Source organism: Sinohyriopsis cumingii, chromosome 2 (genome assembly GCF_028554795.1).
Source record: "Sinohyriopsis cumingii isolate HCF-2022 chromosome 2, ASM2855479v2, whole genome shotgun sequence".
NCBI classification, from domain to species: Eukaryota; Metazoa; Mollusca; class Bivalvia; order Unionida; family Unionidae; genus Sinohyriopsis; species Sinohyriopsis cumingii.
The window spans coordinates 40,441,033-40,467,855 of record NC_142962.1 but is presented as its reverse complement, the minus strand read 5'-3'; the positions used below and the strand labels follow the sequence as shown (position 1 = coordinate 40,467,855).

The following is a 26,823-nucleotide window of genomic DNA, read 5'->3' as shown; positions in this document are numbered from 1 at the left end:
GCATACACAAATGGTTATATCATGCATCAGTAAGTATGATCACTGAATCATCAGCATACACAAATGGCAACACCATGCATCAGTAAATATAATCACTGAACATTGATCAGCGTACACAAATGACTACATGATGCATCAATAAGCATTATCACTGAATATTCATCAGCATACACAAATGTCTCCATGATGCATCAATAAACATTATCACTGAATATTCATCAGCATACACAAATGACTACATGATGCATCAATAAGCATTATCACTGAATATTCATCAGCACATACAAATGACTACATGATGCATCAATAAGCATTATCACTGAATATTCATCAGCATACACAAATGACTACATGATGCATCAATAAGCATTATCACTGAATATTCATCAGCATACACAAATGACTACATGATGCATCAATAAGCATTATCACTGAATATTCATCAGCATACACAAATGACTCCATGATGCATCAATAAGCATTATCACTGAATATTCATCAGCATACACAAATGACTACATGATGCATCAATAAGCATTATCACTGAATATTCATCAGCATACACAAATGACTACATGATGCATCAATAAGCATTATCACTGAATATTCATCAGCATACACAAATGTCTCCATGATGTATGATTAACAATTATGCTCTCCTATACCACCACATTTTCTTTTCCCTTGTATTTTTTTTCAAGCTTGGGATAATGTCTCTTGTCAAGTCTTCTACATGACAAAGTTTACTCTGGTATTTTACAGCTTGCACCTGTCCATGTTTTGTCATCTTTGCTAGACAAGATTCTGATATTACAACCCTATCTACACCTTGGTTTATTGAACAGATATTTCTGTGCTTCGGGTCTGTGAATTTCATTGGAACCTGTGGCAAGCCACCGCATCCAATAAAAAATAAGTTCTTCAAATTTGAGTTTATTTAGATTAGTTTTATTATTTTTATTATTTCACCTCCTGTCATTAGAAAGCACAGAAGTATCATATCTTAGAAAAATTGTATGCAAATTTGTTGTAATTTTGTAACTAAAATAATTCTAATGTAACATACAGAAAATGAAAAGAAGCACTTACAAATCACAAATATTTGCCCCAAAATGCTACATGTTAAAAGCAATGTCCAAACCAATGGGCTAATGTAATACAGCAGAAAATAAACCTATCTTTCTATTTCAACAGGTTTGATTGGTGATGGAATTCTAATTAGGAAAAGTGAGCTTTGTATTTTCCAAGATTCATAAAACAGAATTCATCCATTATGTCTACTACTTTAATCAACTAGAATATGAACATATCAATAATCAAGATGTCTGAATGCATACACTCAAATTAATTCATTGAAAAGGCATAATGCATAAAACATCTTTTATTATTGTAAGGTTTCAACCCTGTTTCTGGTGTAAAGAAAGATGTAGTTGATTTAGATCTTACTGCTTATCCAACGTTTATATACTTAGATGGCACAGCCCTATAATTTTTATTCAGATTAATAATCACTGAAATGGCGACACTAAATGCTGTCTTAATGGAGGAGAGCTGTAGCCATCATTGAAATCAACAGCCCTTAAAGGATAAGTGCCAACAGCAAGTAAATTTTGATTTAGGCTTTACCACATGCAGTCTCATAGGTCTTTAAGTGATATCTTGACTGCCAACTCTAAAGGGGTGCTTTACAGTATTGTGTCAAATATATATTTCCATTCACCTGTGTGGAGAAACCATGAATTATCAAAGTAAAATAACTGATGAATGATAGGACTTGATACCAGTCTATCTACCCAAGAGAAGACCTCTCATCGGATTTCAATCTTTCTAAACAGACAACCATTTCAGTGCTAAAACAAAACATGCTGCTAATGTCTTTTTACTCTTTTCAGGACTGCATTTTTGCAAGGGAGTGGAAGGACTCCTATTATAACCTTGTATTTATATGAAAAATACAATTTCACATTCTGTGGTCTCTTATTACAAAGCTTTTCAGTAAAGCCAAGAAAAATATGCCTATGTATAAATGAGATCACCTTACATTGAGGATGGTTTAACATAAAATGGTCCTTCTAAAAATGAAATCCAAAACATACTAGTCTTATGTTTGATGCTCTAATGACAAAATCCTTATATTTATAGAATAGTATAGATAGATTTTGGAAATGGTAGATTCTGACAAATGTCTTAATTCAGTTTTCATGATATTGTAATTATCAACTATTAACTGATTCCATTCAGCATGATTGGATTGGTGACCAAGTCACAATAGGATAAAAAAAACAACTACTACATCATAATTTCAAGTATTCATAGTACACAATTTTTAGCATACTTTTTATCAAAGGATTTTACAAGCTTATAAGTACAAATGACGGTCATGTTAACCCTAATATATTAATGGGAAAAATCTGACTTGACTGTACATGGTTTTTAACCATAACTAAAGAAGTGATCACCTATAGCTTGATATTAGATGAAGACCAAACCAAAAAAGGGAAAATATGGGAATGAATAAGCAAATAAATAAACAAACATAGGGAGGGAATGAATTAGCTCATAAATAAACAAAAATAGGGAGGGAATGAACAAGCAAACAAATAAACAAAAATAGGGAGGGAATGAATAAGCAAATAAATAAACAAAAAATAGGAAGGCTATGAATAAGCAAATAAATAAAAAGGGAGAGAAAACAATCCATCAAATACTTACTCCTTCCTACCATCCATCATTGGGAGTATTGAGCTGGTTGTGATGGAAAATATCTTATATGAATAGTGACACCTTCAATGTTATTCACTGACATACAGTTCATCATTAGTGCCAACCGTTTTCAATAAAAGCATAGATGTAAGATATCTATGGTTATGTGGAGTGATATATACTTAATTACAAGTTGAGTTGAAGTGCAAAAAAGAAAGACCCAGCTCTGCCATAGCCTACTGCGCCTGCAGATCAGGGTCTCTGTTGTTAGTTCTACTGATTGCTCCTAACAAACTGCACAGACCCAGATCTGCCAGAGCTTTATAAGATGACAGATCTGAGTCTTTGCATCTTGTAGTTGGACTCACTTCAGGAGGGAATTATTTCTTATAGCTACCCCAAAAATGCAAATAAAGTGTAAATATTCTTTATATTATATATTGTGTAAGGCAAAACCTTTGATCTACATGGATTTGTTTCTCTGTTCTACCACTCTGGTGGCTTAGTAGTTAGAGCATCTGCCTTACAAGTGGGAGGTCATGGGTTTGAGTCATACCAAAGACTTACATAAATGGTACTAACAACTGCCTTGCTAGGCGCTCGGCATTAAGAGGTTAGTAATATGACTGGTCGGCCAGGTGTCAGGATAATGTGACTGAGTGGGACATCATGCTACATGTCTACGGCATGATGTCCCAGTGCTAGACATCACTATAAAATGCCACACTGCAGACATTGTAGCGATATGACTGAAAAATTGTTAAAGTTACGTTAAAAATATGATTAATGGCTGCATTACTATACTAACAAAAAGTAGTTTTTAAATTTTCAATATTTTAGGACACAGACTTAACAATAATAATAATAATAATAATAATAATAATAATAATAATAATAATAATAATGCTTTATTTATAGAGGGTGACTCATTAGTCAAGGACTATTCTCCCTTGAGGCCCTCTTAAGGAGAGTATAACAATGCACATTATATGAAGATAGCAATAATTACTGTGTATTGTAACATGTTTAGTATTAAAATACTAAATTCCATTATCTATTAGAAACACATACATACTCATGATATCCCTTCTTAAATACTCTAATATTTTTAGCAGATTTTACATGTAGTGTAAGCTTGTTCCACAAAACTGTACCAGACTATCGGAAACTCTTTTTAAATTGCTTTGTTCTTGGTTTTGGTGCTAGAAGGTTTCCATGAGATATTGATCTCAACTCGTTTTGTGTTGAAAAAGGCCTGAATAAGTACTGAAGATACTCTGGTGCAGTTCTATTTAGACATTTATTAAAAAAAACTTCCTTCTGAAAATCTATCCTTTCATATATTGTGAACCATTTGAGTTCTAAAAACAATGCTTTTGAGGGATGATCAATAGATGCATCTAAGATTATGTGTGCTACTCGTTTCTGAAGTTTATAAATCCTGTCAAGATTTAGAACATTCTCCCCATACATCTGAACAATAATCCGTTATTAGAAGAATATATGACTTATAGTATATATTGGAAGTTTCCATAGGTAAATATTTCTTGATTCGGCTGAGTAGGGCAATTTTGGATGACAGTGTTTTACAAAGTTTATCAATATGGTCATCCCATAATAAATTATTATCTACAGACACACTCACAAGCTTTTCATGTTTGACATTTTCTAACAGATGATTATTTATTGCAAGAGATAGTTCTCAAATCCCTGACTTGTGTAGCTTTTGTGATGTCCTCAAAATCATACAATTTGTTTTACCTTCATTAATTACCATCCTGTTTTGTTGTGCTCTAGTAAGGTCTGAGTTTAATCTGTATTTGTGGATTCATTATTTAATGGTAGATCACTGATATAGATAAGGAAGAGGAGAGGGCCTAAAACTGAGCCTTGAGGGACCCTTGAATAAATAGTGCAAATTTGAGAGCAAATATTGCCAAAGCTTATTTGTTGAGACCTTTGGTTTAGGTATGATCTAAACCAGTTTAAAGGATTGTCAAACCTGTAACAGTTCAACTTTTGCAGCAGAATTTTATGTTCAATAAGATCAAAGGCTTTCTTGAAGCCAATGAAAACAATCCCAATCATATGTCCTTTATCCATTTCTTTCAGCCAAAGATCAATTAATTTGGTAAGTTCTGTCTGGCCCAGGTGGTACTTTCTAAATCCTGTTTGTGCTTTATGAAATAGAGAGTAAGTTTTTAAAAAAATGTAAGGACCTGAATGGCTAAATGCTTTTCAAATAGTTTTGACAATACAGGTAGAATTGATATTGGTCTGTAATTCCCTGGATCATCCTTTTCTGCTTTCTTAAAGATAGGTGTAACCTTTGCAAATTTCAATGTTTCTGGAAAATTACCACTCATTATACTTAAGTTTATGATATGCATTAATGACTTTGTAATTACTGGTGCAGCAATTTTAAGAACTTGTGGACCAATGCCATCCAGTCCAGAGGATTTATTAATATTCACCTTAATTAGCATATCAAAAACATCAATGTCACTAACATTAACTTCTGAAAAATAATTATCATCAAGAATCTTAGCTCTTTTAAATGACAGTAGAGCATCAAGTTCAGTTGGGATGTTAGTCTGGTTCTGAATACTGTTACTGAAGATGCTTATTAAGAAATTGTTGAACATTTCCACAATGTCTTGTACAAATGTTGCTATATCAGCATTTTGCTTAAGTCTAGGGGGAAGACAACTGTTCCTGGGTGGGTTCAGCTCTTTTAGATGCTTCCACAATGTTTTGGTACTCTTACTTTCATCAATAGCCTGTTTATAGTAGTTCTCTTTTGCCTTATCTATCAGGTGCTTAGTTTTATTCCTCCACTTTCTATAGCTTTTCATGCCTTTTTCTTGTCGAAATTATCTCTTAGGTGCTTGGCCTCATTGATCTCAGGAGTAATCCACTTGTGTGTAATTTGGTGTTTAACCCTTTTTGTTTTAATTGGGGCATGCTTGTCTAAGGCTGCATTGAACATCTGATACCATTTGTCTAAGGCAGTGTTGACATCAGCTATATTGCAGACTGATTGGAACAGTTTGCAAACTAAACCATTTAAGAACATTTCCTCATCAAACTGTTTAAAGTCTCTGTAATGTATTTCAATGTGTTGACCATTTTTAGATGATTTTGGAACATGTCTTATATAGTTATACTGGATAGTGGTCACTCAGTGCATACACAGTGGCACATTAATTTCACTTATGTTGTCAAGTTTATTAGTACAGACATGATCAATGATAGTAATACTTTTATCTGTTACTCTAGTTGGGGTGTTAATTAATTGAGTAAAGTTTTAAGTTTCAAAGTTACTTATCCATGTTAATGGTGGAGTTTTCGTTAAATCAGTGTTAAAATCACCTAATTTGTTCCACGGCCAAGTAATACCAAAGACTTATAAAAATGTTACCAACAGCTGCTTCGCATGGTGCTCAGCATTAAGAGGTTAGTGTTAGAACTGGTCAGCCTGGTGTCAGGATAATGTGACTGGGTGAGAAATCATGCTACATGTCTGCGGCATGATGCCCCAGTACTGGACATTACTATAACCTGCCACACTGCAGACATCATAGCGATATGACTGAAAAATTGTTAAAGCTACATTAAAAATCCAAATCACACACACAGAGAGGTATACAGTACTGAATGGGTGACAAACAGCAACAGGACATGTAAGTTAAGTCACTGAAAGTTTCCATGATTCATTTAATACCTAAAGTCTACTATATGGCGATACAATTTTTCTTCCACTGATATATTTCAATAACTTACTATAAAACATATAATAAAACAAGGGTTCCACACAGTGTCTCATTATGAAATATACAGTAAAACTGGGGTTCCACACAATCTCACTATGAAATATACAACAACACAGGGGTTCCATGCAATGTGGTCTTTTACTTGATATATCCTTATCATATACTCTCTTTATATATCACCACTGTATCCTCACTTGATACATCCCCATTTTATAATGACATGATATATCCCCACTGTATCATCACTTGATATATATGTCACTGCCAAAAAATGATGTCACCTCTGCAGTCAATGCCCAAAAATGATGTCACTTTTTCTTTCACTGCCAAAAACAATGTTGCCTAATTGGGCTTGCCATGCTTATGCAGTCAATACAAGTTTTCACTTCACTATGGCAAACAAGCTCTACTATGTTTTTTTTCTTTCTATTCTGTAGATTCGTTTCAAACTTAATTGGTCCAAGTTGCTCTAAACGCTAAATCACCTTCCTTTTCAGTATATGAACTCCTTTGTAATGTATCAAGATGTATGAAATATTCCAAACAGGTTGTTGTGACTGACCCAATAGATAGTTCAAATTTTCACATAATCAGAATGCTACTTTTGGGACCACGACCAACAAGATGACCTTGCAAACAAGTTAGATCTAACTAGAAAAAAAAAAGACCCTGAACTGGTGGTGCATAGTGTGCCTTTAGATCAAGGTGTATTTTGTATTTTGTTTGCTCTGTTAATTAGTCCTAACAAACTGCATAGACCAAGACTTAGTGGCACATTATATGACTGCATATATGTGTCTTTGCTTTTTGTACTTGGATCCAATTTAGGTGCAATTATATATGGTGCTTTATTTTACATTACCTGTAATTTCTTGTAACAGCCATGAACTGATAGCCCTTGTATTAGCAACTGGTGATTAGGCAAAGGGAAGCTATGTATTGATCATTAGCAAACCATTAATATTCATGTATACTGAGTGTTCATAAGACTAGTTGATTCACTAATATGTTAATTGGTCATATTTAATTTCACTGTTGATGATGCAGTATCATACGAACATACTGTACAATAGTATGTTTTGTGGTAGTCTAATTTTTGTGATCTGCATGCAATTGCAAAAATTAAAATCCTGAAAATATTCCTTCCTTTTGAAGCTACAAATTTAAACCTGCAAAATTGAAATTGCAATTATTAATATACAATTATTAATGTACAGCTCTTCAGACAAAAATCAAATCAAAGCACCTGTACAAATTTAAAGGCACAAAAATGACCAGTAATGCAATAGTTGTAACTTCTAATATGATAAATCATTGCAAAGATTACCTTTTAAGCCATGGGTCTGGTCGCCTGATCAAGATGTCATCATCAGTAAGTGTAATTTCTATCACATCGGCTGTACTAGGTGGGCTGTCTATCCCTGGTCTAATTCTACAACTGATGAAAACAAGAAAAAATTATGCTATATAAATATAACATATGCAGATCTAAATATCTGCTTACATGTACATGTACCTATGCATTCACTGAGGTTGCTAACTATATATATATATACATATATATATATATATAAGGATTGATAGAAGAATAGATAGGCTGGTAGATCTTTGTGAAAGCATTAATGCTATATAGAAGCTTACATAAGGCATGAATGGCAGATAATGTGTCCAGTCAACTGCTAATAAGCATGCTGAATGACTAAGACTTCTGATATTATGCTTTTACCCTGTGCCACATCAAGTTACAATTTAAACATGCCTCATGTATAGTACTCTATCAAATAGGTTAAAAATGAAATTGTATAGTAAATGTTGTTTTTCCAAGTTTGCTTACCCAACTTCTAGTAACATTAGGAAATAAACGTCATGAATCCAGCCCTCCTGGATAGATGGAAGATGTTAACTTTCCCTCTATACATCATTCTGACAATGGAAAGAAATTCTTCCACATTACCTCCCCTTTCCAAAACCAAAGTGGCCAGTCATATACCAGCTGTTATTCTGTTCTCTCTAATGTTAGATCTTCATACAAGAAAGAGAAAGTTGACTGCATATTAGTCAAAATATTGCATTTGAATGGAAGTTCACACAGATAACTCCATTCCACTGAATGGGCTATAAAAAATGTTTTGCAAGATACACCACCCTCCGTCAGTTTAATGCACCCAGACTACTCACAACCCCACTTATAACACAGAAGCAGGCATGGATCCAGCCTCTCATCCTCAAAGATCCTGAGAAGAAACTTAGCAAGATGAGAGATCAGGGTCATCTTCGCTAGCCAAGGCTCCAATGTGATAACCCTTATCTACACCTTGACGTATCAATCAGATATTTCTGTGCTTTGGGTCTGTGAATTTCATTGGATGTGGTGGCCACTACATCCAATCAAAATTAAGTTGTTCAAATTTGAACACTGTTCCTACATGATCAAGTCAAGGGGAGCACACAACTTGAATGGACTGATAAATAAGCAATTCTCCACTGCCAATCGATATTTGCACAAATACCTTTCACTCTAATAGACCTGTAATAGCTTTCCCTCTGGTACATAGTCATATTTTAGATGTTATACTTACAAAGTATCCTTTTTAGGTCAAGTGCCTCCACCATTTTTGGATGATGTACAATGCACCATGCTATTTACTGGCTGGCATTACATACTAAGGGATGCAACTCATGAAATCCAATAGATGTCACTAAGACAAAGCACCAATGTATCTGTTTGATCCACCAAGGTGTAGATAGGGTTATCATATTAGAACCCTGGCTAGTGAAGATGGATCAAGGCATGCAAAGGGATGATATCAGTGCTCTTCATATGCCTTCAATGCTGCAAGCCTTGTAGCCCATACAGTCCTCTCCATGTTAAAAAATATAATACCTTTTTATGACCAAGACTCCCTGATAATAGGCATGTATGTAGAAGAAACCTGCCCAGGATGGACAACCTGTTACTTGGATTACCTAAACAGTCAGATATCTTCTAAGATTTTGATTTCCAGGAATATTATAGAGAATATGCCAGAGAAGAAAGTTTGCCAACTGAGATATCTTGGCATGCAAAGACCTTGTACCAGACCCTGAAAATGTGTCCCTTTCCTCATATGCCTTAAAAGTGGAAAGCCCTCTAGCTTGTATAATCCTTTCCACATCTGAAAGTCAAAATACCAATTTATACAAGGCTACTCTAATAAGAGCCAAGCATGAATTAGCTGCCCATGAGGGATGGAAGCTTGAGCAGGATGGGCATTGCTGGGATTTTCCTGGGGCCAAAGTCTTTGCTAGATCAAGAAGATCATTCACCCACCATTTATCCTACCTGATACGGACTATCAGAAGGGTCTAGTACCCTATTTTCTTCAAAATTCTTTGTATTAGAACAGTTAGAAGGAGGGCATAACTCCAAATCCAATCTCAATTGACAGACCATCTTCAGCCCTTACTGAAGAGGTAGATTACCACCAAGTTTTCAAACAATTCTGAGGACAACCCTTTGATAAAATTGACCCTTCCAGCTGAAAAGCATTGATGTGAAAGGTCTGCTCCTCTAGTCACCAGTTGCTGTTAAATGACTCAATAATCAAGATAACTTAAAAAGGGGTAACAGGCCAGCTGTAGCAGGCATATGGCCAAGATCTTCAGGTCTGCCACAGTGAATTAAGAAAACAGTTGCAAAAACTCCATTTTGGAATCCAGTCCATGTTGGAGGCAGATTCAGAAAACTTGATAATTGCCTCTAAGAAAATTTCCTGTAGAAACTGCCTCAATGATTGTATTGCACAAGCTCAAAACAGGAGTGTTGACCATTTAGCATTTATACACACTGCACGTTATGGGCACACTGAAGTGTTTTGTTTTTGCTTTTGAAGATAACTGAAAATCATGGTTGTCAAAAGACAACTGTGACAGTGGGTTTGGGAATATAAATCATGTTTTCTGTGCTACAGGTCATGTTATGGCAGGCATGTACCTGTCAAGGTAAAAGTGGCATAGATGAAAAAAAATTGTGATCTAAGGCCATCTGGTATATAATTTGCCATCTAATGGTGGCAAGAGTAGGTAATCTAGAAGAGTTCCTTCCCTTTGTCCCTATCATTTATTCATTTATTCATTTATATATATATATATATATATATATATATATATATATATATATATATATATATATATATATATATATATATATAGAGAGAGAGAGAGAGAGAGAGAGAGAGAGAGAGAGAGAGAGAGAGAGAGAGAATTTTGTCTTCCAGGACAGCTGGATTTCTGGATTTGAGAGGTAGCGAAATGTATTTCTAATGTATATGGGTAATGTATTTGATGGAGAAACATGGCATCAGTGTTGTCATATAATAAACAGTTTATCATCAATTTTCAATTCTGTAACACAATGACAGCATGTGTGTGTGTGTGTGTGTGTGTGTGTGTGTGTGTGTGTGTGTGTGTGTGTGTGTGTGTGTGTGTGTGTGTGTGTGTGTGTGTGTGTGTGTGTGTGTGTGTGTGTGTGTGTGTGTGTGTGTGTGTTTAAAACAAATGCACGTTTAATAAATCTATGTAATTATAGCTAGGATTAAACACAGAGATTAGGTGCATATTATAAGGACTTACTCTAGGAATGACTTGAGATCTTCTTTAAGAAATCTTATCCAGGCTGTCTCTAGCTTCTGAACTGCATGGAGTTTAGCACCATTAAAAACAGAAGAGTGAACAAAGTCCTGAGCTGACATTAGACACTGGTGGAGCCGATCTCTCTCCTGGCTAGACACACCTGTTATCCAAAATAACACATCATACATATTGAATTTTTACACTGTCTACTCTGATTTTCTTAACAAAGTTCAATCTATGTAAAATTTGAGATTTAGTCCACCTTCAGATAATCAAAGATTAATATCTATTGTAGATTCATGTACATTGATGCAAGTATATTAAATAGCTGCACAAGAACATTAGATTGAAACCATTAGTCATGGTAATTAGTGCCTGAAACTAATTTTTTCTAGTAAAGTATATTTTTGTGAATATTTACTCAATTATAATACCTTCAGAAAACTTCTAATACCTCACAAATCCATCACTCCTCGGATAAACACATTTTGCTCAAAAGTTAAAAGTTATCTGCCCAAATAGATGGCAGTCAGGCAGAGTGATTTCCCATTGGCACAGGGATTGGCACCAAATCCCATGAATATCTCAGTTACTACTGGAGCAGAAGACATGCTCTCTGTATGAATGTAACTGCGGTGAGGGTGTATATGTATTATGATTGGGGAAGTATTCACAAAAAACATATTTTACTAGATTAGATTCTTCTTTAAATACATTACCCAATCATAATACCTTAGAAAAATAGGTAAGAGGTAGAGGGAGATACATCCCTTTACCCGTAAATGCCATCTCCGGTCCCATAAGGTATGAGAGACAACTTTTGGATAACCTGACTAGAGATGACTCGATCTGCTGGGAAGCAGCTTCAAAAAGTGAAAAAATTCCCCCCCCACAAATCCAGTTGAAGTCATGAAGCTATGTCTTATAAAACTGGCAAATGACCTTGAAAGGTGACCTGTTGTGCTACATCTATAGGTCCTACCAGATTAACTTGAGTCCTTTGGGATGAAAGATTTCTTAGACAAAAAATGGAGAATGTTGATTCCATTCTCCATCTTGGATAATGTCAGTTATAGAACAATTCCAGTCAAGTGCTATGCTTATGACATCTGTTCTAACTGAAATGTGTAACAAATTCATCAAGCTTGGTTTATTTTTTGATATGCAGAGAGAATAACCCACTTAATCCAGGATGAAAGAGTCTGAGCTGATATATTTTTCTGTCCCCATTTGAGAGATAAAAATAAGTTTGATCTCCCTCAAGGCAATGGCTCTGTCATTTAGGACAACACTTCAAAGCTCATACTTAAAGGTGATCTTGAACTAAAGTGTCCAAATTAGACAGTAATTTCATTAAAAAAGTCTGGTTACTCATGGATTGGTATCTTTTCTTGCCAATGAAAAAAGGTACCATTGTGAGTGAAAATGACCTGCCTTGTAATTCAGGTCAATTGATAAGGCATATATTTTGCTGAGTTTACCTGCTGTAGCTGATACAAATGAGGAAGCAGATCTTGTAAGAAAGGTGAGTCAATGATGCCCTTGCAAGTGGTGGCTTCATGAGCTACAGTGATCAATCATGTCAGAACTTTAAGTAGATGGGTCCACCAAAGAAAACTATTGCTGATTTTGCCTGATGATTCCCAAAATACTGAGAAGGCAGGATGTGTTTACTAATCAATCTCTTGACTTCAAAGTGGACAACATTAGGACCTGTTGTTCCATACTGATTGTATGGACTTCACAATGGACAACATTAGGACCTGTTGTTCCATACTGATTCTATAGTCTTCACAATGGACAACATTAGGACCTGTTGTTCCATACTGATTCTATAGTCTTCACAATGGACAACATTAGGACCTGTTGTTCCATACTGATTGTACAGACTTCACAATGGACAACATTAGGGCCTGTTGTTCCATACTGATTGCATAGTCTTCACAATGGACAACATTAGGACCTGTTGTTCCATACTGATTGTATGGACTTCAAAGTGGACAACATTAGGGCCTGTTGTTCCATACTGATTGTATAGTCTTCACAATGGACAACATTAGGACCTGTTGTTCCATACTGATTGTATGGACTTCAAAGTGGACAACATTAGGACCTGTTGTTCCATACTGATTGTATAGTCTTCACAACGGACAACATTAGGGCCTGTTGTTCCATACTGATTCTATAGTCTTCACAATGGCCAACATTAGGACCTGTTGTTCCATACTGATTGTATCGTCTTCACAATGGACAACATTAGGACCTGTTGTTCCATACTGATTGTATGGACTTCAAAGTGGACAACATTAGAACCTGTTGTTCCATACTGATTGTACAGACTTCACAATGGACAACATTAGGGCCTGTTGTTCCATACTGATTGTATAACAATGGACAACATGAGGAACTGTTGTTCCATACTGATTGTATGGACTTCAATGTGGACAACATTAGGACCTGTTGTTCCATACTGATTGTATGGACTTCAAAGTGGACAACATTAGGACCTGTTGTTCCATACTGATTCTTCACAATGGCCAACATTAGGACCTGTTGTTCTATACTGATTGTATGGACTTCAAAGTGGACAACATTAGGACCTGTTGTTCCATACTGTTTGTATAGTCTTCACAATGGACAACATTAGGACCTGTTGTTCCATACAGATTATATAGTCTCCACAATGGCCAACATTATGACCTGTTGTTCCATACTGACTGTATGGACTTCAAAGTTGACAACATTAGGACCTGTTGTTCCATACTGATTGTATAGTTTTCACAATGGACAACATTAGGACCTGTTGTTCCATACTGATTATATGGACTTCAAAGTGGACAACATTAGGACCTGTTGTTCCATACTGATTGTACAGACTTCACAATGGACAACATTAGGGCCTGTTGTTCCATACTGATTGCATAGTCTTCACAATGGACAACATTAGGACCTGTTGTTCCATACTGATTGTATGGACTTCAAAGTGGACAACATTAGGGCCTGTTGTTCCATACTGATTGTATAGTCTTCACAATGGACAACATTATGATCTGTTGTTCTATACTGATTGTATGGACTTCAAAGTGGACAACATTAGGACCTGTTGTTCCATACTGATTGTATAGTCTTCACAATGGACAACATTAGGACCTGTTGTTCCATACAGATTATATAGTCTTCACAATGGACAACATTAGGACCTGTTGTTCCATACTGATTGTATAGTTTTCACGATGGACAACATTAGGACCTGTTGTTCCATACTGATTATATGGACTTCAAAGTGGACAACATTAGGACCTGTTGTTCCATACTGATTGTATGGACTTCAAAGTAGACAACATTAGGACCTGTTGTTCCATACTGATTGTATGGACTTCAAAGTGGACAACATTAGGACCTATTGTTCCATACTGATTGTATAGTCTTCACAATGGACAACATTATGACCTGTTGTTCCATACTGATTGTATGGACTTCACAGTGGACAACATTAGGACCTATTGTTCCATACTGATTGTATAGTCTTCACAATGGACAACATTATGACCTGTTGTTCCATACTGATTGTATGGACTTCAAAGTGGACAACATTAGGACCTGTTGTTCCATACTGATTGTATAGTCTTCACAATGGACAACATTATGACCTGTTGTTCCATACTGATTGTATGGACTTCAAAGTGGACAACATTAGGACCTGTTGTTCCATACTGATTGTATAGTCTTCACAATGGACAACATTAGGACCTGTTGTTCCATACTGATTGTATGGACTTCAAAGTGGACAACATTAGGACCTATTGTTCCATACTGATTGTATAGTCTTCACAATGGACAACATTATGACCTGTTGTTCCATACTGATTGTATGGACTTCAAAGTGGACAACATTAGGACCTGTTGTTCCATACTGTTTGTATAGTCTTCACAATGGACAACATTAGGGCTTGTTGTTCCATACTGATTGTATAGTCTTCACAATGGACAACATTAGGACCTGTTGTTCCATACTGATTGTATAGTTTTCACAATGGACAACATTAGGACCTGTTGTTCCATACTGATTATATGGACTTCAAAGTGGACAACATTAGGACCTGTTGTTCCATACTAATTGTATGGACTTCAAAGTAGACAACATTAGGACCTGTTGTTCCATACTGATTGTATGGACTTCAAAGTGGACAACATTACGACCTGTTGTTCCATACTGATTGTATGGACTTCACAATGGACAACATTATGACCTGTTGTTCTATACTGATTGTATGGACTTCAAAGTGGACAACATTAGGACCTGTTGTTCCATACTGATTGTATAGTCTTCACGATTGACAACATTATGACCTGTTGTTCCATACTGATTGTACAGACTTCAAAGTAGACAACATTACGACCTGTTGTTCCATACTGATTGTATGGACTTCAAAGTGGACAACATTAGGACCTGTTGTTCCATACTGATTGTATAATCTTCACAATGGACAACATTAGGACCTGTTGTTCCATACTGATTGTATAGTCTTCACAATGGACAACATTAGGGCCTGTTGTTGTATTCCATATCATACACAAGAACATAACACAGTTGACTGTTTGCTCCTAGGTTGAGGGACAGCTAATAAGTACCTGCTACATCGGAGCTGACATAACCGGCCATAGGATTAACAGGGGCATTAAACGTGAAACCATGATACAGAGTCCCCAGGAACTGGTAGGGTCCCTTTGTAGTCCCATTCAGCCACAAAAAACTGGATAAAGGTGGGATGGGGGGCTGTATGTGTGTCATTGAGATAGGGATTGTCACATGTAATGCTAGTGAAAACAAGTGACCTCTCTGTCTCTTCCACTTAGTTCTAGGAATGTTTCCCAGTGGCAGGCACTCTTTGGACACCCCTACAGCCTTTTTGGTTGCCTTGCAAATCCACCCACCCCCACCACCCACATGTTGCTGATACTGAGGAGGCTGGTGGTATGCTGCAAATTCCATCATTAAAGAATAGAACAGATGATGAAGGTTGCAAGTATATCTTGAAGAATGATTGATGTGTAAGGTGGAGGTAGAGAGGATTGCATCTTTTCCCAGCTGTTGTAAGTTCATACCTGCTATTACAGTTACAGGATGTTGTGAGACTGTTATGAAGTGGACCATCCTGCGATTATGCCCCTTGCTGCTTATTCCATTGCCTAAATTTGTGGAATTGAGACTTTTCATGTACTTGTTGTGGTCATGGACTCATTGTATATGGCCTAATCTGATCAAAACAGAAATAGGTCACCCGTGTGGGGAGAATGTCATCTGATTTATTATGTTGTGATGGGTTACAAGATGTTTTATCCACGTAACCAGTCTTTGCATCTGTTGTGCAAGTGGATACATTGGCTGTTTGCTTAGCTCTTTCTTTTCCTATACAGCAATAGAAATAGAGTTTAACCCTGAAGTGGCAAGGTCTATAGGAATCGCCAATTTTGAGTCATGTGGTGGTAACCTATAAAGATTCCTACTGTGGAAGCAATTCAGAGCAGAATCATCCTTAGATAACTTTCACCCGATGTCAGAACTGTAGACCTTGCAGGTGATGTAGGGAAATGAGGACCAGATGTCTGATGGGATAGGGCAGGAAACTTCAGTTTAATCCTGCAAGGTGGAGTTTCTCTCATTCAAGTAGGAGTTAATAACAACATGGGAACCTGAATGCCATTTTTGTTGGTTATAGATTAAGAAAGTGAAGTCAACTTCTCCTGTGCTACCTGCAAAGTAGTTGGAGAAGAATGTCGATGATGGTTGCCCACTACGCTTGCAGCCCTCATGAGACAGGTTCCATTACTTATGAGACTTTGCAAAGTACAGTCCCTTGGATGATGGCAGAGGCTTGGGGGCAAATGAAGAATTGTCTCTTGAAAACTGAAGCCCCAAAATGGACATCTTACACCGGAAGTGTTAATGTACCATGTGGTAAGATAGATCCTTGAGGGAATCCATGTAAACTGTACATCTTCCACAGGAAGTGCCCAGCAGCTCTATGTGGTTAGACTGATCAAAGAGAGTGCCTGTATAGACTGTACATCATCCACAGGAAGTGCCCAGCAGCTCTATGTGGTTAGACTGATCAAAGAGAGTGCCTGTATAGACTGTACATCATCCACAGGAAGTGCCCAGCAGCTCTATATGGTTAGACTGATCAAAGAGAGTGCCTGTATAGATTGGGCATCATCCACAGGAAGTGCCCAGCAGCTCTATGTGGTTAGACTGATCAAAGAGAGTGCCGGTATAGACTGTACATCTTCCACAGGAAGTGCCCAGCAGATCTATGTGGTTAGACTGATCAAAGAGAGTGCCTGTATAGATTGGGCATCATCCACAGGAAGTGCCCAGCAGCTCTATGTGGTTAGACTGATCAAAGAGAGTGCCGGTATAGACTGTACATCTTCCACAGGAAGTGCCCAGCAGATCTATGTGGTTAGACTGATCAGAGTGCCTGTATAGACTGTACATCATCCACAGGAAGTGCCCAGCAGCTCTATGTGGTTAGACTGATCAAAGAGAGTGCCTGTATAGATTGGGCATCATCCACAGGAAGTGCCCAGCAGCTCTATGTGGTTAGACTGATCAAAGAGAGTGCCGGTATAGACTGTAACATCTTCCACAGGAAGTGCCCAGCAGATCTATGTGGTTAGACTGATCAAAGAGAGTACCTGTAAAGACTGGGCATCATCCACAGGACGTGTCCATTCATGAAGAGCTAGGCAGCACTATGCGATGAGTGGAGCTGGACAAGTTTGTTTTGGCTATGCTGTAAGATCAAATTGAGGTCATAGCCCATTACAATCAGAATTATATAGCCAACTCCAGTTGTGGAGGAACATGGCCAACCTAGCTTAAATGACATCCATTTTGTGTTGTTGGGACAGGTTATGGGATGTTTGACCCATGTATTCGGTCCATAATTCTGATAAAAGAGACTGTAACTGATGTTTGTTGATGCTCTCCACCTCACTGTCCTTGCACGCAATCAGATGTTTTCATCCCCCATCTGTCCATAATATGTAAGTCTGACATGTCTTCAAGGGGTGAAAACCAGAGGAACAACACATGTAGAGGGTTTGTCTGACTCATCTTGCCAACGGTCTAAATTTGCAAGACAAAAAGAGAGAAGATCCGCTATACAAGTAATTTAGTTGAGTGTCCTGTTTTATGAGTAGGTGAGTATCTTGGTAGATTTACCCATTAAGATAACTACCTGTAAAGTGGCACACAATACCTGTACAGGTAGATTAGAGCAAAGCTATAAATATTCAGAAAGTGGTTGCTAAGTAATCAATTCTAGCCATCATAACCAGTAGGCATGTGAATTAGGCTGCCTCTACAGGTAGAATCACTGAAGCATAACTTCTAATACTTACATAAATGAACAGGATGTATGAAAAATCAAATCTAGTCATAGGAAGGCCAATGAATTGCCTATACAGATAAACATCACTCAAGCATCGCTTATAGTAACATGCATGAGTTGTATGATACTCAGTAAACCATGTATAGAGAATTTACCTGTACTTGGCGAACCAGAGCAAACGCTATAATAATAATAATGAGGACTTTGTATAGCGCCTAATCTTTAGAAGCTCTAAGCGCTTTACAACAATAGACAACACCTATAAGATAAAAAACATATAATAATATTATTACAAAAACAAATACCATGAAATTAGAAAAACATTAAAAAATAAAAAACATGCTGAGAATGTTTCAGGTAGGAAACATTATTAGGTCTTTAAGTTTGTTCTTGCAGTCGAAATAAGTGAGTTTTAAGAGCCCTCTTGAATGTGATCACTGTGTCTTTGTGTCTAAGTTCAGTGGGCAATTCATTCCACGTTGCTGGGCCCTGGTATGCAGTAATACAGTAATACAAACAAGTTTCTATATTACACACATAAACTTGCCCATCAAAAAAGGAACCGAGTAATGTCATTTATATACTTACACAGGAGGTGCAATAATATCCATTATGAGACAATTTTACCTGTCAGAAAAGACCCAATGACGTTCTATACAGGTAACACTAATAAAGTGCCACACGTATGGCTATCAAATGGTGCTATCAGATGACCTAATGATGGCGATGAAGTGTCAATATATGATATAAATTAAAAATACTACCTGTAGCAAGGTGCAATGATGACCTGTACGGGTCTACTATAAAGGCAGAACATGTCAGCACAGGAAGAACAACAAGTTGGAAATATAGATGGAGCATACGTTCATGAGAAACAAAAAGACTCCTCCAACTTGTAATGGTATATCTTTCAAAAACTGATTCTGGCTTTTGCGAGGTCTCTTGTGAGAAAATGCTTCAGAGCACAAATGGCAGTAGTAACCAGGATATTTATGGGATTTGGCATCAATCCCTGTACCAAGAACACATCACTCTGCCTAACTGCCACCTAGGTGGGCAGATAACTTTTAGCTTTTTAGCCTGGGAGGGCTGGATTGGCGAGGTAATAGTTCTACTAGGGCATTATGATTGGGTAATGTAGTTAAAGAAGAAATAGTACAACACGCCTTGTGTTAGAGTGAGACCACTAAACAGGGTAATTAGTGTCTGAGTTACAACACGCCTTGTGTTAGAGTGAGACCACTAAACAGGGTAATTAGTGTCTGAGTTACAACACGCCTTGTGTTAGAGTGAGACCACTAAACAGGGTAATTAGTGTCTGAGTTACAACACATCTTGTGTTAGAGTGAGACCGCTAAACAGGGTAATTAGTGTCTGTGAGGTACACATATGACTATCATCACTAAGCATAGTGTGAGAATTACCCAGAATCACAAGGCATAATGTGAGAATTACCCAGAATCACAAAGCATAGTATGAGAATTACTCAGAATCACAAGGCATAATTGAGAATTACCAAGAATCACAAAGCATAGTATGAGAATTACCCAGAATCACAAGGCATAATTGAGAATTACCCAGAATCACAAAGCTTAGTTGCTTTAAATGAATAACACGTATATTTAAAATTAATGATGATGTATGAATCATAACTTCTGATTGTCTGTTAAAGTTGTAGTAAGAATGAAAATATTTCATATTTCACTGTATATTAAACACAAATGTTAACTAACTGGAATGAAAGCAATTGTTCAAGAAAATGACTATTAGTTCAAATCTTCAAACAAAAATTACTTGCATTAAGTTTATACAAGTAATTTTATTTGCGAGACAATTTGACATTGCCTTCAATCTGTAACAGAAAATGGTTCTACTTAGATTTTATATACAAATGATACACTTACTAATATTATATGGACTATTCTCAGATATAAATTTGTTGTATATTGACCACGCATGACAGAGCCGTAAGAGCCGATCAGCTGACCTATCCTCAGCCGCACCATACTCCATAACATCTTGCCAAAACAGCAAATTGGACAAATAGGTTTCATCTAGTTGTCTGTGAAAAAAGTATTGCATGCTTTATTAAGGCAAAGAGGACCAACACGTCTCATCTGTCTGAAAATGTCTGTCACACTGTAGTCAAACAACACGTCTCATCTAGCTGTCTGAAAATGTATGTTACACTGTAGTAAAACAACACATCTCATCTAGCTGTCTGAAAATGTATGTCACACTGTAGTAAAACATGTCTCATCTAGCTGTCTGAAAATGTATGTCACACTGTAGTAAAACAACACATCTCATCTAGCTGTCTGAAAATGTGTCACACTGTAGTAAAACAACATGTCTCATCTAGCTGTCTGAAAATGTATGTCGCACTGTAGTAAAACAACATGTCTCATCTAGCTGTCTGAAAATGTATGTCACACTGTAGTAAAACAACACGTCTCATCTAGCTGTCTGAAAATGTATGTCACACTGTAGTAAAACAACATGTCTCCTCTAGCTGTCTGAAAATGTATGTCACACTGTAGTAAAACAACACGTCTCATCTAGCTGTCTGAAAATGTCCGTCACACTGTAGTAAAACTTTGTGGCTGATGATTTTTGTCAATTTCATTACAAATATATGCATTAAATTTGCATATTGCTACTTCCTTCAAGCCTGAATAAAAGAGCAATAACTGATAATAACTTATTTCAAATGGGATGAAGGCTAGTGTAATGGTTTTCTATACCTTCAAAATTATAATAAATTTATTCAGCATTATTGCATCTATAACTGTACATTTAGGGGTGGGGGAAAGAATACAATCAGACACTAAAGGCATTATTCTTCTCTCTTTTATGATAAAATAGATGATCCTTGCTAAAATTAGAGATTTTCTTCAAAGATGTATGTCTTTGATTTTTGTTATATATGTAAAACAAATCGGATATAAGAATATCTTTTAATTACACACAGTAAATTTTGAAGATAAACCATTCAAATGTCATTGTTGTTGTCTTTTAATGTTATGTTGGGTCTTATTCAAGGATCTACAATTTCCAATATGGAATCAAACTGATGAATTTCTAGAACTGAGATAACCACACCAACTTATCAGATCAGATCAGCATTCTCTGTAAAAACCTACACTTTTCAGCTGATAGTGAACATTTCAAGAAAACTAAATGAAAAATAATAAAAATATTACAAACTGAATTTATGCATGTTGTATAGTGCAAACTGTCCACATGTTTAACCATTGGGGGCAAAATGCATCCCTTTAGATAACCCTTTCACACAGCTAATATCATTATCTAATGATTTACAAGTTGCTCCATACAAGATTAACTTATGGTCAATGGAAATTTTCAGTACAATCCAACTGATTGACAGCTGGTGGTAGATATGTATAGTTTGGAGGTTCAACAGTTGTCTCTTTGAATAAGTTGTCCATTATAAGTGTTGGTAGAAATATATAATTACATAAACTTACTTTTCAAGGAATCTCTCAAATGGTCCGCCAGCAGTTTTATCAGCAGATAAAGCAATGATAAGCCTCTCCTTCATCCCTCTGCAAAATTCAAAATTCCTGTATTGACAGAAATCGGGGTAGGTAAAATTAACTCTTTCATTTAAAAAAAGAATAATCTGGTAAAAGTGATATGTCAGGTTGATTCTGTGACAAATAATGGTGGGATTTGCACTTTTCTGAATAAAATGCCAAACATCAACTGACTACATGAAAATCACACTTATCTTCACATTTTTTTCATTAAACCCCACCATTATTCAAAACCTTCCTCCCCTGATTTCATAATGGAAGGAAGGAGGTGGGAGTGAGTTTCTGCTTAAATTTTCAGTTCAAGAATGAATGAGTTTATGATGTACCATTCATTTTGTTACATCTAGTAAAAAGAAAGTCCATTGACAGTGTAAATAACTTGAAATTGTACTGGAGTGCAATACTGTATCTCTCACACCAAATTTAAGTCAGAGTAAAAAATAACAATCAAGACTCTTGAATTTTTATTTTACCAAAACTGTACATTCTGGGTAAGCTGAGAAATTTAGGATTTTTCCAGTACCGAGCTTGTTTGAAATACCTGTGGAAATCACCTTGAATTTGTACTGATATAAATTCTTGTTGTTAATCAGTTTTACACCTTAAAAAGATGTGTGCATTTGTATTCCTCTGCATGTGTACTAAAACCAGAATTAAGTAAGTTACAAATTAGCCTTAAACTATATAGCATTTAATTTGTAATAATTCTCAATGCATAAGGGTACCTATCCATTATAACTTGTAATAATTCTCAATGCATAAGGGTACCTATCCATTATAACTTGTAATAATTCTCAATGCATAAGGGTACCTATCCATTATAACTTGTAATAATTCTCAGTGCATAAGGGTACCTATCCATTATAACTTGTAATAATTCTCAGTGCATAAGGGTACCTATCCATTATAACTTGTAATAATTCTCAGTGCATAAGGGTACCTATCCATTATAACTATATAGTAGTTAACTTGTAATAATTCTCAATGCATAAGGGTACCTATCCATTATAACTTGTAATAATTCTCAGTGCATAAGGGTAGCATTTAACTTGTAATAATTCTCAATGCATAAGGGTACCTATCCATTATAACTTGTAATAATTCTCAATGCATAAGGGTACCTATCCATTATAACTTGTAATAATTCTCAATGCATAAGGGTACCTATCCATTATAACTTGTAATAATTCTCAGTGCATAAGGGTAGCATTTAACTTGTAATAATTCTCAATGCATAAGGGTACCTATCCATTATAACTTGTAATAATTCTCAATGCATAAGGGTACCTATCCATTATAACTTGTAATAATTCTCAGTGCATAAGGGTAGCATTTAACTTGTAATAATTCTCAATGCATAAGGGTACCTATCCATTATAACTTGTAATAATTCTCAATGCATAAGGGTACCTATCCATTATAACTTGTAATAATTCTCAATGCATAAGGGTACCTATCCATTATAACTTGTAATAATTCTCAATGCATAAGGGTACCTATCCATTATAACTTGTAATAATTCTCAATGCATAAGGGTACCTATCCATTATAACTTGTAATAATTCTCAGTGCATAAGGGTAGCATTTAACTTGTAATAATTCTCAATGCATAAGGGTACCTATCCATTATAACTATCCTTATATTTATTCATCTAAAAGTACCATTGTCTTTTGTTTTTATGGTTGCTACAAACAACAAACTGAATATAAATTCGCACTAATGACACATCAGCACAATAATGGCTATATGGTGCCAATTAAATGCAAAGTTCTAAGGATACAAACCAAAAAGAATTGCACGAAATTGTAAGAAGATAAACTAATAAACAATGTTAACTTAAACAATTACATCACAAGGTATTAGTTTGACATTTCTGTACATCAACTATACTATAAAAGTAAAATCTATAGATTCCTTACAATATAACGTCAATTTTTTTTACATAAACTGCACTACCTCAAAAGTCCAACATTTTCTGGGTCCTACTGTACTTTATCATAAAGTTTCTTAATAATGAGTTCACATTTTTTAAAAACTTCTGCCTCACAGAGTGCAAGTCAACAAGAATGTGTTCCATTGTAAGTGTGAACTGGTGGGAGAGTATGCACTCTGAGGTTAGGAGGTATGCATGGGCCATGTACGTGTCCTTTATTCGGAGGTATGCATGGGCCATGTACATGTCCTTTATTTGGAGGTATGCATGGGCCATGTATGTGTCCTTTATTCGGAGGTATGCATGGGCCATGTACGTGTCCTTTATTTGGAGGTATGCATGGGCCATGTACGTGTCCTTTAGTTGGAAGTATGTATGGGCCATGTACATGTCCTTTATTTGGAGGTATGCATGGGCCATGTATGTGTCCTTTATTTGGAGGTATGCATGGGCCATGTACATGTCCTTTATTTGGAGGTATGCATGGGCCATGTACATGTCCTTTATTTGGAGGTATGCATGGGCCATGTACATGTCCTTTATTTGGAGGTATGCATGGGCCATGTATGTGTCCTTTATTCGGAGGTATGCATGGGCCATGTATGTGTCCTTTATTCGGAGGTATGCATGGGCCATGTATGTGTCCTTTATTTGGAGGTATGCATGGGCCATGTATGTGTCCTTTATTTGGAAGTATGCATGGGCCATGTATGTGTCCTTTATTCAGAGGTATGCATGGGCCATGTACGTGTCCTTTATTTGGAGGTATGCATGGGCCATGTACATGTCCTTTATTTGGAGGTACGCATGGGCCATGTATGTGTCCTTTATAAGATCAGCACAATCAGACTGATTCAAAGATAGTATGGCAGTTAACTGCAGAACCAATTTTCAGTCATATGCGATGATGGTCCATTTGCTTGACCATAGAGACTTTCTGAACATCAAAATGCACCTTTAGTCCAAGTCCCTGACTGTGTATTGGACCAAGCCTGTGCTGGCAAATTGTACACACTGACAAATGAACCATAGTCTCATGAATCAATAATTATACCATAATCTGAACAGTCTGATGAATGAATAATTATTCTTTAATCTGAACATAGTATGATGAATCAATAATTATACCATAATCTGAACATAATCTCATTGAATACATAATCATGCTGTAATCAGAATATAATCTTCACTACTGAGTATTCTTTACTATAACTGATTACATCATTTGTAATCAGAAAATATCCAATTACATGTGATTATACAAAATTAGTAATCAATTACAGATAAATTATGATTGATTACAATTACCCCAGGTCGGCATGGAGGTAATTATACCTTATACCTTATAATTATACATATATTTAAGCACAAGTGCTGGAAACCTTTCATTTTCAGATAACCTATCAACAATTATACCCATAACAAAGTGTCATTTTCAGGTAAATATAGACTGCTCCGGTGGCCTACTGGATAGAGCATTCACCACAGAAGAGGAGGTTGTGGGTTCGAACCCCGGCTGGGTCATACCAAAGACTTACAAAAAAGTGGTACTAACACCTGCCTCGCTTGGCACTCAGCATTAAAAGGTTAGTGTTAGGACTGGTTGGCCTGGTGTCAGGATAATGTGACTGGGTGGGACATCATGCTACATGTCTGCAGCATGATGCCCCAGTGCATCACAATAAACTGCCACATTGCAGACATCATAGCGATATGACTGACTTTTTAAAAAAAATCCTAATCACACACATACTCAGGTAAACAATTATTAATTATGGCCACAAGAAAATGTGCAGGGCATGACATACTCTGGAGTTTTATTACAAGCATTTCTCAGCCATATATTAGTGTGCAACTCTCTTTAAAAAAAGTCATTATTATTATTATTATTATTATTATTATTATTAATATTATTAACATTTGTGGTATTTCTGCTTTCAAGTTATTTTTCTTATTGATCAAGTTCAAGAAAACTGTCTACTATGATTTTATTCATACTAGAAGGGAAGTAAGAAAATAACCAAGCATCAGGTTACAATTACACCTTTCTTGTCATGTCCATATAAAACTGCAGTGGGATTTAGCTAATTGCTCCATGATTTCTGGACAACATTACGTTTGTTACCAATGTAGGCTGCTATCTAAAAGCTGTCTTACACTAATGGAGCCTGCCTCCTGTTGAATTTTGCTGATGTCACTCTGTCATCCAGCCTGCGGCCTCCCTTGCTGACAAAGTCCCAGCTTTTTGTCACTGAGTATGACAGGACATCATCCGGTCGGACTGGCAATGAGTTGACCACAGATATAGATGGGAAGAAAGACATGGATTCATGGATGTGATCTGGAGGTATGGTGATCCACCTGGGTGGGTCACTTCTCATCAGGGAGGTACTGAAACATAGAATTAGTAATGGCTTATTGTCATAAAATGTAACCAAACATCCAAGTATTAAATATTATATACATTGGTCCCCAGGTGGCTGATTGGTGTAAGGTGCTTGCCTTAACAGATCAATGACATCTCACCTCTCTCCATGTGGCTTTCAATCTTGGTTTGCCTAACATGGCTATTTGAGAAAACTCACATGGTGCTAAAAATGGCATTCAACTCACATAGTGCTGAAAAATGTCATTAAACTCAAATAGTGCTGAAAAATGGCATTAAACTTATAAAGTGCTGAAAATGGCATTAAACTTACAAAGTGCTGAAAATGGCATTCAACTCACATAGAGCTGAAAAATGGCATTAAACTTACAAAGTGCTGAAAATGGCATTAAACTCACATAGTGCTGAAAAATGTCATTAAACTCACAAAACAAGAACGTTATCGGCATCATCTTGTCACCC

At 36.3% G+C, this 26,823-nt stretch overlaps 1 protein-coding gene across 1 annotated transcript in view; it reads right to left on the bottom strand.

The window, feature by feature from the left end:
• Nucleotides 1-26,823, bottom strand: part of LOC149804700 (uncharacterized) — a 190,878-nt gene that overhangs the window by 79,085 nt on the left and 84,970 nt on the right. The window contains exons 11-16 of the mRNA XM_089943218.1: nt 26,133-26,366; nt 21,973-22,050; nt 20,389-20,546; nt 11,088-11,247; nt 7,804-7,914; nt 2,713-2,745 (exon numbers count right to left, since the gene is read on the bottom strand). Coding sequence (XP_089799344.1) covers nt 2,713-2,745; nt 7,804-7,914; nt 11,088-11,247; nt 20,389-20,546; nt 21,973-22,050; nt 26,133-26,366 — 774 coding nt within the window. The remainder of the gene's footprint in view (nt 1-2,712; nt 2,746-7,803; nt 7,915-11,087; nt 11,248-20,388; nt 20,547-21,972; nt 22,051-26,132; nt 26,367-26,823) is intronic.